This window comes from Microtus oregoni, unplaced genomic scaffold (assembly GCF_018167655.1).
Source record: "Microtus oregoni isolate MIOR12 unplaced genomic scaffold, Mior012 000044F_ref0000062, whole genome shotgun sequence".
NCBI classification, from domain to species: domain Eukaryota; kingdom Metazoa; phylum Chordata; class Mammalia; order Rodentia; family Cricetidae; genus Microtus; species Microtus oregoni.
This window is the reverse complement of record NW_024543218.1, coordinates 483,254-497,264: the sequence shown is the minus strand read 5'-3', so window position 1 is coordinate 497,264 and position 14,011 is coordinate 483,254. Positions and strand designations below refer to the sequence as shown.

General features: G+C 44.4%; 1 protein-coding gene across 11 annotated transcripts in view; it reads right to left on the bottom strand.

Moving 5' to 3' along the window:
* LOC121434631 (disks large-associated protein 1) overlaps nucleotides 1–14,011 on the bottom strand; it is a 684,271-nt gene that overhangs the window by 210,170 nt on the left and 460,090 nt on the right. For all 11 annotated transcript variants that reach the window (XM_041633553.1, XM_041633552.1, XM_041633551.1 and 8 more), the window contains one exon: nucleotides 7,959–8,173. In XM_041633553.1, coding sequence (XP_041489487.1) covers nucleotides 7,959–8,173 — 215 coding nt within the window. The remainder of the gene's footprint in view (nucleotides 1–7,958; nucleotides 8,174–14,011) is intronic.

Sequence of the window (14,011 nt, the reverse complement as noted above, 5' to 3'; positions counted from 1 at the left end):
TTGTTCTTGAGTTCTCAGTATTCCTCATTGTCCACTATGTTCAGCTAGTCCGGATTTATCCCATTCTTTTTCAGACCCAGGCCAGCTGGCCTTGGTGAGTTCCGATAGAACATCCCCATTGTCTCAGTGTGTGGTAAGCCAGACCCAAATATGTACTCACTCATATTTGGTTTCTAGCCATAAATAAAGAACACTGAGCTTATAATTCATGTTCCTAGAGAAGCTAAATAAGAAGGTGAATCCAAAGACAAACACATAGGCATCCTCCTGAATATTAACCTTCATCAGGCGATGAAAGGAGACAGAGACAGAGACCCACATTGGAGCACCGGACAGAAATCTCAAGGTCCAAATCAGGAGCAGAAGGAGAGGGAGCACGAGCAAGGAACCCAGTTTTGTTGACATAGCTCTATGGCGTCTGTCAGGGATGCAAGGCCCATCTGCAGCCATCTGAAGAAGGCTCAGTCGGTCCTCTGCCTCTGTGTGCTGTCACTCACACTCCCTGCACCTCTGATCCTTTGACCATGTGGTTCTTCCTTCCTTCACCCCAGGCCATGCCTGAGGCAGAACATTCTCAAATTCCTTCTAGTCATGTCTTCTGCTTATACTTCTGGGTCAGAATTCACCTCACTGAGCCTCTGATACCATCTTGAATCCAGCCTTCAATTTTACTAACTGCTTTGAGTGTCTTTTTTTCTGGGGCTGTTTATATTCACCCTGTTTTCCCCTCCTTAAAAAACCCCTTGTAAACAGTTCATTGTGATTTTAGTAAGGTATTCATTCCACCCAACTGTTTCTATTTTCTCCATTAAGTACACAGGCTCAAATCTTTACTCTTACTGTACTTGAGAGTAAACTTTGGACAAATTATTTAGTCTCAGTGAGACTTGAATTACTCATCTGTGAAAGTCTCTAAATCACATGTAAAGAGCAGTGGTGGCCACATGATAGAACATATGTAAAACTCTTGTGCTCAGTCACGTACTGAGAACTTTGTGAAGATGGAGATATCCGGGCTGCAGAGATGCTCAGTGCTTAAGAGTTCTTGCTGCTTCTCCAACCCACATCAGGTAGCTCACAACCATCCTTAACTCCAGATCCAGAGCATCTGACGCCCTCTTCTGGTCTCTTTTGGCACCTGCACTCATGTGTACATATCCACTCAGACACACACACACATACATATAATTAAAAATATGTAAAAAGGTACCTTATAATTAGGTAATTATCTTCTTTTTGTTGCTAAGCTGTGTGTTCAAGCTCTCTGAAAAGACTCTGAACTTCTTTTCCCAACCATTAAACACACACATACTTCTCTTATTGCTGAGAACAAGGTCATTTCAAGACGGTTCAATCTGTGCAAGCTTCCTTCTAAGATAGGCTTTGAAAAGAGGAGCCATATTGTAAGGTCTAGGATAGGGTGTAGACCACAATACTCAACAGACTAATCCCATCTGAATGTGGGCTTTCAAATCCCAGTGAAGGGCCAGGTTCGAAGCTTCACCTGGTGATCAGGGATTGAAGCAGCAGGCAGTTCCTTGCACTAAGTACTTCCTGTGTTCAGTCGTGGTTCATCCCAGTGGGGCTTTAAAAGATCTTAGCCTACAAGCAAGTGATAATTTATCTATAAGAAGGAATAATTCTGTTTTAACATTTTCCCACTTATTATTTTAGAAAGTGAGGGAGCTGGAAAAACTGGGACAGCAACAGAAAGTATTATTGCCACGGAGGATGGAAATTTACAATGTGTAGTGTCTGGTTGTGTTATTCTGCCCTCTCCAAGACTGTACAGAGTGCATGTTAGTTTGTGCCACAATTATTTATACTTTGGGAAAGGTATAAGAGGAATGGGAAGAATTCATGGAAAAGAGATAACAAAAGAACAGAGCTATTTTACATCCTTAGGGCCAAGGTGGATGATGTATACTGCTATGCTCTTAAATATGGCTCATATTTTTGGTAAAAAAAATAGCAATGCTCCAATCTCTTCCACCCTCTTCCTTTTCTGGGAAGAGAAACAACATGAAGAACAGTCGGTGGGTAGGAGGGGCATGTGGAGTGTGAGGAACAAGCAGGGACAGAGTGCGTCTAGAAAGAAAAAAGAAACTTATACAAAGACAAACAAGTCTTATGCTCTTGAAAGAGACCTTCGTTTTGAAGTTGAAGCTGGATTCTGGCATTTCTCAAAGCATTTTACTTGCCAGTACTGTTTCCCCTTGTATTTAAATTATAAATAACTATTTTTTCCAGTGCTTCATCCTTATAGTTTCTTCATTAGTGCCAAGAAGTTTTTCAGAGACTTTTCCTGTAGATGGGCAATGACATCCACAGACAACCTGCGGTCACTGAGTCCAGGATCAGGGAGGCTAACATTTAGCCATCAGCGCTGGGATCTGACACAGCCAGGAGTGGAGGAGTCAGCGTAGAGATCCCACTCGTGCTGAAAGCCTGAGACTTTTCAGAGATGCTAAGCCATCAGTTCAAAGGAAAGAGACAGTTGTGGTTTCACCAACTAGGGTGGCTCATCCTCATCGTCATCTCCCCTAGATTTGGAGTCACCTTGGAGGCACACCTGTGGGAATATCTGTAAGGATGTAGTCAGAGGTGTCTAAGTGGGGAGGGGAGACCCACCCACTTCGAGGGTAATACCACCTCATGGAACAGGCTGCCATATAAACAAAAGAAGAAAAGGAGGACAGCTATGGCTCTCTGCTTTAAGGATTGTCCCGATGGAAGGAATTCCAGATGCCATGAGCTTGGCCGTATCTCCTGACCTGGATGGACCATGCCCTCTCAAGCTGTGAGCTAAAGTCAATATTCCTCTTGTGAGTTTCTATTTGTTGCCTATTTGCTCACAACATGAGAATAGTAATTAATTTATCTTTCAAAAAGCGAGGAGCTGGGAAGTACATGAAGATGAGGAGGATGAACCACCTGAAACACAGGATTAGACATAAAATCCCTTAAGTCACTTCTTAGACACTGTATCTAAATTGCTAAGAGCCCTGACTGGTCCCATTATCATGCCCAGGCCCTCCTCAGTGGTTTTAGAAGCTGCCCCCCACCAACAGGAAGATAAGGCCAAGACTAGCCAACCTGGAATACTCTTGAGGACCTAGCAACAGGCACTGTCAGAGGTCCTGATTGTGCCTAACCAATGAGGGGCGACCATGCAAAGTCACTAAATTGGAACACAGCCTAGGTTGAAGGAGGAGGGGAAACCAGGCTCTCCCCACAAGTCTGATGTTTGCTTTTTACCAGCCTTTCAGAGTCTACGCCACTGATGCAATACCTCCTTGCCCCCACAACCCTGGGATCTGTTAGGGACCAGCAATATCCCCCAGGAGATTTTATTGCACCTGATGCTTCCATGAAGGGATAAAAAAAAAAAAAAAAACTAAGATATTTTAAAGCATTATTTGCCTTGGATTACTGGGTATTTGAACTTAACTTTAGAGTATTTCATATTATATTATGATGATGATGATTTGTTGTTGTTATTGTCATTATTTTCTTGAAATAAGATCTCAGGATATAGTCTTGGTTGACCTGAAGCTTACTACATAGACCAGGCTGAGCTTGAACTCACAGAAATCTACCTGCTTCTGTCCCCCGACTGCTGGGCTTAAAGCCATGTGCCAACAAACCAAATGTACCTTTTAGAATGTTTTAAATGGCAGCTCTCTTATATCCTTTTAGAACATTTTTTTTTCTATACTATATTTGAGTGAAATAAATTCAAAACTGGCTTGGGCAAAATTTTAACCAACCACTGCAGCAGTCTCTAGTCTAGCTCTGAGAACAAACAAAAATATAAAGAATCGAAATAACAGACCTAAGTCTTTTTCAGAGCGAAACTGCGGGGATGGGGTTTGGAGAAACTCTGGCTCCTAAACTTCTTCCTCACTTGCCTGAAATTTTCTTACTGACTATTCAGAAGCTTCTTTGGGAAACATAATAATTTTCTAGGGATGATGTCATTTTAGATGCTCCATCAGCTCATCCCAGAAGAAGGAGAAGCTAGTGAAGTCAAGGGTCAGTGGGGCGGAGAGGAAGAGGAACACGAGAGAGACAGCGGCTTCCAGGCAGGGGTGACTGCAGAGCTCTCTAAGCCCAAAGATGGACTCTCGTGATTTCAGAACGTTCACCTGCCCGTAGGGTTTGTGCGTCCAAGACCCAACCGGGAACATTAAGGAGCTGGACGCATGAACAAGTTCTCGGCATGCTTTTGGAAACTAGGAGGCCAACAATGGAAGGGTGTGTAGGAGTACTCTCCGTCTCTGGGAGAAGAGGGAAGTGGAAAGCCACAAACAAAATGTTGTCCCAGTCCCGCTGGACTAATTTTAGTTATCTTGGTTCATGTCTATGATTCATCCCTAAAGCTGCGAATTGTTGAGGAGGAAGGAGGAAAAAAACTGACTTAAATGTCAAAGAAGTAGGAACATAAATATAGTTTTCTCTTTTAGGGGAACTAGAATTCCAGGAGCTGGGTATCTTTTTTTGTATGAGGGACTAAACGCTTCAAACTTCTAGAAAAATAATGACTCCAGTCAAAACCCCACCAAGAAATAAGACGAGACTGATTCCAAACCATGACACTTTTGACTTGTTTCTCCTTCAATACTGTTAAACTAGACATCAGCAAATGATCGTATGTGACTAAGTATGACGGAAACAATATGTAGACTGTGGTAATACATGGAACTCATGAGACAGGGCAGAGAGGAATATACGCTGAGAAGCAGACTCAGGAATAATTCTGCAGAATGTCATGTGTACATAGAGAAGGAATTATGACTATACAGTGCTCAGACATTCTCTAGGCTGCTGGGTCAACACAGAGACGGCTTGATGAACTTCTGTACTGAGTAATAAAACATGCTTTTTTATAAAAATATCTGTGAGTAAACCGATTTCCATTTTGAGTTTCCATCGATTTGGAGAGTAGAACAAGCCCTCGTTGCTCACACTCAGTTTGAGCATTTCACTGACGTCAACATCCTCCTCCAGAATTATCTCATCTGTGACCCATGGACTACATGTGCCCCGGATGAGTGCGCCCCTCTCCCCACAAAACCACAGGCTTACTTAAAACATTATCTTTCTTTGATGACTCAATTACATAGTTCTTGAGCATGAACTTTGTAGATGACGGCATGTCACAAAATCACAAAGCTGGGCTCTAGAAGAGTATGCATGTCTAGCTATGGCCCAGGGAGTTAGCAAGGAAGTATTATGTAGAAAGGAAGGGAGAATTGATTTCAAGGGATTTGTTTCTGGGAAGCTGTCAGTAGAATGTCCCTAGTGCAAAGCTGAGAATGTTGACTTCAGAACCTGCCGTCTCCAGTCTCCCTGAAGCTTGCTCCATTATCCTCACAGGGCTCCTCTCAGTGAACTCACATCTGTGCACTGCAGTGAGCAGCGGCAATCACTGCACACCGTCACCTCAGGCCCCAGCTGTGTATTGCAGTGAGCAGCGGCAATCACTGCACACCGTCACCTCAGGCCCCAGCTGTGTATTGCAGTGAGCAGCGGCAATCACTGCACACCGTCACCTCAGGCCCCAGCTGTCACTGCAGTGAGCAGCGGCAATCACTGCACACCATCACCTCAGGCCTCAGCTGTGCACTGCAGTGAGCAGCGGCAAACACTGCACACCGTCATCTCAGGCCTCAGCTGTGCACTGCAGTGAGCAGCGGCAATCACTGCACACTGTCACCTCAGGCCCCAGCTGTGTATTGCAGTGAGCAGCGGCAATCACTGCACACCGTCACCTCAGGCCCCAGCTGTCACTGCAGTGAGCAGCGGCAATCACTGCACACCGTCACCTCAGGCCCCAGCTGTCACTGCAGTGAGCAGCGGCAATCACTGCACACCGTCACCTCAGGACTCAGCTGTGTATTGCAGTGAGCAGCGGCAATCACTGCACACCGTCACCTCAGGCCCCAGCTGTGTATTGCAGTGAGCAGCGGCAATCACTGCACACCGTCACCTCAGGACTCAGCTGTGCACTGCAGTGAGCAGCGGCAAACACTGCACACCGTCACCTCAGGACTCAGCTGTGTATTGCAGTGAGCAGCGGCAATCACTGTACACTGTCACCTCAGGCCCCAGCTGTCACTCACCTAATGTGTTCAGCATGTCCTGTAAGTGACCTGATAGGATGCTCGGGACGAGGGAGAATGCCGGGGGCTGCCCATCCTCACCTCTTCACTTCAGATGAGCCTGCAGGACTAATGTGACTTCCTGCCCTCTGCCTGCCTTAATACTTGTCTCTTGACACCATGACTGTGACAATTATTGTCTCTTGAGAGAGATATTTTAAAGTCTATAAATTATATACATATATAATTTATAAATTTATACATATGACCAATTTTTATCCTGTAGTCACATTATAGGCTGACTCATCTCCCCCAAATAGCTGCACTGCCAGTATTTGTGAAAGCTCACAGCAAGAACATGGTCTCGCAGACTTAATCATGTTAGCATGAGGCTAATTAGCGAGGTTCCTCATGCTACGGCTGGTGTCGTGAGAGAGATGGGTTAGCTCCATGTGATGTCAGCCAAGGCATGCCGAGTGCTGTGGCCTCAACTAGAATCTAGAAGAAGCGAGGAAGGACTGACCGCGGCAGGTTTTGGCAGGTGCACATCCCTGCATGTCTACCTCCTTGTGCTAAGAAGCAGTACATTTGTTGTTGGTGATGTCTGTGATGACGGCCCCGATGAACTGACACAGCAAAGCGAAGCGAAAGCACATGGGTGTGTGAAGGTTAGAGAGAAGGGCTTCTCTTTGTGGATTAGGTAACTAATGTATCAATGCTAATCTTCAATTAGAAAAATTTCAGAGCAATTCCATATGGTCCCTTGAAAAGGACCCAAGAGTAGATTTTTTTTTGTCTAGTTCCTTATGTCCTTCGCTATTTAAACAATTCTCGTTATAGATCAGTCAGCTGCTTTTCAAAGTTCTTGATCAATAGTCTGATTTTGTATTTTTATATTTTAACCCATCTGCTTTGTCCTTTTCTGTTTTGTCTCTTAATATTTCACTCTGTGACAAATGCAAGCACATAAATTGTATTAGTCACATGTGTTTACAAAGAGGGAGCTTTAAAAACGCTAATCAGCTGCAGTAAATATACCTTTAGGTCCGAACAGATCTATATTCCAAGGCTCTGACTTACTCCCTATAAACAATATTAAAAATTAGGCCTGTTTGAAATAATCAATGTCTGGGCTGGGTGTGGTGGCAAGGCTTTAATCACAGCCCCAAGGAGGTAGAGGCAGGCGGGTCTCTGTTGAGTTCAAGGCCAGCCTAGACTGCACAGTGAGCACGAGGCTAGCCAGGACAGCATGGTTAGAACATGTCTCCACAAAGAATCAGTTCTAGCTGTTGCCTTGCAAAGTTGTTTTTCTTCAAATCGCACAAATATAAGTACACATACTCACATTTTTCAAAATAAATAAAAACACTTTGAAGGTCTTACAAACTGTGATATGTATGGAGTTCGAAGTCAAACACGCATATCAATAGCTCTCATGTACCTACCCAATTTCCCAGCATGGTCACATTCTATAAATTTCTATGACATAAACATCTCCACCACCTTACATAATTTTCTGAAAATCCAAGTCTCCAAAGGAAGACTTTTATATTAGTGGCTGAAAAAAAGGTTCCCAAATGGGGTACATGGTCCTTTTCATTGACCAGAATTCTTTTTTTCCCCTCCAAAAACATTCTGATTGCCTTAGAGGGTTAGGAGTCTACCCGGTGTTCCTCTGACTTTGATGACAGTGGTATTTACAAGTCAAATCCAATGTCAACATCAACAGGCCAGTCATCACACCCGGGTATCTGAGGGATGCTTTCGGCCCCACTACAACTAGCCAGCCACCAGCCGGATCCTCGGTGCTAACACCGGGCTGATGGAGGGAAGCAGACAGGTAGGGTTACTCACTTGAGTGTGGTGAGCTCCGTGAGGGAGGGCTGTGTAGCCTTGAGATAGCTTTCTCTCCGCGCAGCCACTTTGGGAGAAGGCTTGGGGCTCGTGTCTGAGTCTCCGCTGTCCTCATCCCCCATGGCTTTGATGTAGCTGCCACTTCGCATCCTTCGGCATGGAATCTCATCATCTTTCCCACGAGGTGTGTACCCTGTCCATTCATCTTGGGGAACCTAGTCAGACACGAAAGAGACAGTTCGCTTTCAATAAAATTGAACTTTTGAAAGCTTTTCTTGTCCTTGCCTTTTTTTTTTTTAATGAGTCTGGAATAGAGATGAATTATCTAACCCTCAGACATGAACTTTTTGGATATTAAAGTTTCACGGTAACCACTCTGACAATCATTTTAACACATGCACACCCATGTTGCAGTCTTAGGCAAGTGCACAGCATCTGCAAAGTGGGAACCCCTGGCTCTGGGAACTTAACACTTCTCAGTGTTCTCACACTCATCACAGCTGAGGTGGGAGAACGTGATGGAGAGGGAAGCCGCTGGATTTGAACTTTTCACCGACCTTGCTCCAGCAGCACTTGGGAGTTGGGGTGCTCCCTGACTCCTCGGGGTCTCTCTAACTTCACCCCTGCCCCACCCTACGATTGCTCTCTTTCTGTCCTGACCCCTGCGCTGTGCCAGATGCATTGACTTTCCATCCACCCATTCTTTCTGAGGTCTTATTATGGTTTATATCTCATCCTAGTGGATCTGATTAAAGAACCTTTTGGGAGGTTTCCCAGCAAGGTTTTCAGAAGAGTCAATGGCCTTCTCTCGGTATTTGTACTCGCTGGCCTCTCCGGCATGCACACGTCACACACACTACACTTATGAAAGCGTCTCCATGTTTGACATCTTGCTTGGTCTATGACCTGGGGGAGGTACCAGTCAGTTTTTTTCTCCTCAGGTTTGGCTGGATCCTGCTCCACATCCTTCACTGTGGAGTCCACAGAAAGGGTGCTGGCGGTGCGTTGCTTTCTTATGCTTCCCTCTCTGTGAAGCTGAGCAGGGCATTACATATTCTGTTTTACTTTTAATACATTATGACATTACTTTCAACTTCTTTTTTCTTTTCTTTTTTTACTTCAGCATGTGCTCAACCTAGTTCCTATTCAGGTTCATTCTTCTTCCACTGGTGAAAGAAACACATAATAACCCCTGGCTTTATCCTTCAAGAAGTGAAAAGAGCCCACAATGCATGGTGCCCTGTACGGAGCTTAATCCAAAGAGACCGACTAGGGCTGGGCTGATTTCACCACTGACATGCTTACAACAGGGACGAGCAGATACATAAACAAAGGACGACCTCTAAATCAACATGCTCATAAGTCGAAGCTGCCGTGCCACAATGGGATATGCACTACAGAGACACTAGAAGCATGGCCCTGCCAATAATGAAATGGGGGGAAGGGTCCTAGAGGGGCGCCCTCTAGGTCTGCAATGATAAGATAAAATGAATATATATTTACATACATACACATACACACATAGGTATGTATGTATGCATGTATATATGTATGTGTGTTAGGGTCTCATGGGCAGGCCAGTAACTCATTCTGTAGCCCAAGTTGGCTTGGAACTCTTAGTCCACTTGCCTCAGTTTTCTGTATTCTGGGATTAAAGGTGGGTACCACCATATGGAGTGATAAAACATCAGCTCCTTAAATACCGGGATTTAATATTTAGATGCTAAGTAGCTCCTGGCTATGGAAAGTGACACATTTAACTATGCTAAGCAATTTGCTCATAGTAACTTATTTTAGCAGTGTAACTTGGGGCTTTTATTTTCTTTCTGTAATTTTCCAATGAAAGGCTGGAGCTTAGAAAGCTGAAATCACTGGACAAAGAACACGGGGGAAGTCTTGGGATTGAAAAATGCTCAGGTCATCTCACTCCAGGCAGGCCTCTTGTCCAGGAGTAGCTGGTCAACACAAAACAAATTCAATGGTTTTTGCTACATTTCTTTTGTCAATTTTTATTTTATTATTTTCTTATTTGCTTGTTTTGATATTCCCTTTTTGTATTCTTTTGAACGAGAGAAAGATAAAGAGGGTGCTAAAGTTGGGTAGGTAGGGAGGATCTCAGAGGAGTTGGGGAAGGAGAAACCTGATCAAAATATATTGTATAAAACATTAAAGAAAAAGAGAATAACACACTGATTGCATCTCAAGAAAACAGAAAAACATAAGAGTGCTCCTGCTGAACTTTAAAAATCAGAACATTCTCATGAGAAACAGCCTGTGAATTTGAAACTTAAAAGTGTTAAGAAAATTGTCCATGATGGCTCTTATCTCCACTGGATATAGATTTCTAAATATTGCCCACTGTAGAAAGTGAAATTACACATTCACTATCAAAAGCATTGTTCTTTCTTCCTTCAAACCATGGGCTTCTCTGTGTAATCAAATGACATTCATTGCTAATAGCCTCTCATTCAGGGGTGGGCCCTTGTGAGTTTCTCACCCATCCATGCTAGAACAGTGACTGGCTTGATCTTGGGCAGGTTTCCAGAGCTGCCATGAGGTCGTGAGTGCAATAGCTTTGTAACGTCCGAAGACATTGATCATTCCTTAGCAGTCTTCCAGTGCTCTAGTTTGTATAATCTTCCTGTCCCCTTTTTGGTTATTCCCTGAGCCTTGGGAAAGGAGTACAATATAGAGGTCCTGGTTTAAGGCTGAGGAATCTACAGTCACTTTTTCTCTACACTCTGACCAGTTGTGAATCCGGATGGAGGACACCAGGAGAACAAGGCCCCCTAAATCATCAACTGGACAAAATTCATATGAACTAACAGAGCCTGAAGCAGCAAACAGAGAGCCTACACAGGTCTTCTACATATATATTAAAGCTTTAAGTCTTATGATGGGAGCCTTTAATGTGAGATGAGTAGGTCTCTGACTCTTGTGCCTGCTCTTGGGGCTCTTTTCCTTCTGTTGATTTCCCTTGTCCAACTTCAGTGCGATGGTTTTGTTTTATCTTACATTTTATTTTGTTATGTTTTGTTGTTATCTCTCAGGAGTCTGTTCCTTTAAATGAGAGACAGAAAGGGGGTGGATCGGGATGGGATGGGAGGGGAGGAGGGCAGAACTGTGAGGAGTAGCGGAGGGGAAATTGTAATCAGGATGTACTGTATGAGAAAAGAATCTATTTTCAATAATAGGAAAAAAGATAACCTTCTGGAAGACAGTTTAATACTACATCAACTAAGCAGAACAGTATTAGTAGGTTTACTCCTAGGGCCTATGAACTTTTCAACTGTAGGTCCTTGGCTATGCTTGCAGTACAAAGGATGAGTTCCTTCCTTTAGAGTAGGCCTTAAATCCAAGGAGAAAGATGCTGGTTACCTCCATAATATGCATGCTACTATTGAATCAATAAATTTATCTTGCTAGGCTGACCATTACACAGAAGATCATTGATGTCTCTTCTCCCCAAGCCACCTGAAGAGCACTTTCTGTAAAAGCTAGGCACCATGGGGGAAGCTTTGAGATGAATATCAGTGTTATTTCTGTGCTCTTTCCTGTAACCAAAGTGCTGTCTTCCATAGCGGGGTCTTCCCAACACAACTTCCACATTCTTGGGCTGAGCTCGCAGAGTGCAGATGCTTTCTGAAGTGTGTTCTGTTAGTTTCTTTGATCCACACAATGAATACTGTTTTCCCCTCATTTTACAACGGAGGGACCTGAATCTACGGAACTAGGTCATGGCACAGGTGTGAAGAGCAGAGTCTCCGCCGGGCAGTGCCTGGGCTTCACTACTGGCTAGTGGCTGATGGAGATTTTCCTTCTGGGCTGTGCTGTGCTGTGCTGTACCTGCTGGACTGTATAGTTACATCCTCAATCTCATAGTTCACCACATACAACACATCTGTCATTGACCAGCCACGCTAGTAGCAATGTAGAATTTTCATTTTTCTGCGCTAAAAGGGCTCAGGATCACCACAGCAACAAGGGCTGCTCAGACAATTACAAATGATGAGAATAATCTTGTTTTCCTCCAGTTGGTAAGTGACTCACTGCACAGCGACAACCGTGTTCAGATCCTTGCCATCAGCTTAGCAATCACAGTCTAAAAATTAACAGCAAACCAGGGTCACTGATGACCCGCCACTCGTCATTTCTCAACGCTGACGCGAGGTTCCTAAGTGTTGCCTTCTGGAATATGTTAGAGATGAATGACAGACTGATTAGCTAATATGACAGTTTCTGTTCGGGTGCTTTGCAAACCTAGCTCAAGGCAGAAACCTGAGCTCCAGGAAAAATAGTCTGCCATCGTTGCTAGGGGAACGGGCTGAGAAGTGTTTAATCGGTATGCCTTTCAATTAATCATTCTTTTCAAATGATAGTGGTGAAAGAATTGTATCAATGTGACTTCTACTGGAGTGGAGCATAAATATTAATATAGTATTCATCTACCTAAAGGCAGCATGCAGCAAGATTTCGCAGAAAATAACAAAGAAGTTAGTTCTAAAAAAAATAGAGATGTAGAAAACGTAGACCCCGAAGAAGAAAAATACCATTGCTGAACTGGTCGGGCGAGCAAAATTGCTGTAATTAAGCCTCTGTGTGTGTGTGTGTGTGTGTGTGTGTGTGTGTGTGCGCGCGTGCGCGCGCGCGTGCACCTAAATACTTCAAAACAAAAGAGGGACATCTCAGAGGTGCACAGTATTAGAAGGAAGCATACTGCTCTGAAGAGCCCAAAGAGTGCAATGTTACCCATCTTTGGTCATTGAGAAAAGATAGTTGTGAGCTTCGGTTTCTCCTTTTCACTACTGGGCTGGGTTTTCAGCCCTCAACCCCCAAGAAGCCACAGGCCTATGTATGTCTACAGACTTCCAGGCAGACACGAATCTGCTTCTTCATGGCTAGGAGTAGCTAATGTTTTAGATTTTGGTGATAGTCTCCATCACCAGGGAGTACCCACCCTCTGCTGACTGAGTAGCTAATGCCTTAGATTTTGGTGATAGTCTCCATCACCAGGGAGTACCCACCCTCTGCTGACTGAGTAGCTAATGCCTTAGATTTTGGTGATAGTCTCCATCACCAGGGAGCACCCACCCTCTGCTGACTGAGTAGCTAATGCCTTAGATTTTGGTGATAGTCTCCATCACCAGGGAGCACCCACCCTCTGCTGACTGACACGTGTGTGGTCTAGACGGACTCTCAGGTTTGCTCGCACTGTGTTCCGGTCACCTCTGTGAGTCCAGCCTAGGTCTACAAACAGCCTTCAGAGCACCAGGCGTGCAGGATCCTAGGGGTGCTCCTTCTCCCTTCCACTGCTCTCTCCCCGGGTGACCTGCTGTTTGCTGCTGCTAACACCTAGGAGCCACCTTGACTGCTGCCCAGCTGAATGCACTGAATAAGAGTGAGGGAAATCTAAAAAGAAGGTTAGCTCTTCCCACTGCCTGGGAAAGGCTATGCTGCTGCTGCTGGTGCCAGGCTAGGACTGGAAGTCCTGCTTGAAAGAGGAGCAGAGGACAAGCGCCCAGGCATTGTGGGTGGTGGGACAGGAGGTGGTCCTGCATGTCTGAGGCATCCCAGGAGGCAGCCGGGCCCAACGACAGAAATACCACATAAAGCAGTCTCCTACAGCTAAGTATGATAATACTGCTAGATCTAAGAGGAGATTATTTGCTTTTTAATGCTTGTATTTAAGCACTAATACTCTAATAGAGAGCTTTATTTTTTTTTAATTTTCTTTTATTCTTTTTAGAGACATGGTTTCTCTGTGTAACAGTTCTGCCTGTCCTAGAACTCGCGTTGTAGACCAGGTTGGCTTTGAACTTTCAGAGATCCACCTGCCTCTGCCTCTCGAGGGCTGGGATTCAAGATTGTGCCACCACCACCTGTCTTTGTTTTTCTCTTTCTTTTTATAGTTTTTAGGAAGGCTCTCATTATTTAGCCTGAAACTTGCTAAGTAGCCCAGGTTGTCCTCTAATTCACAATCCTCCTGCCTCAGCCTTCCTTTTCAGTGCTGTCAATACAGGCATGTGCTACTATGCCTGTCAGAGTTTTGAGAA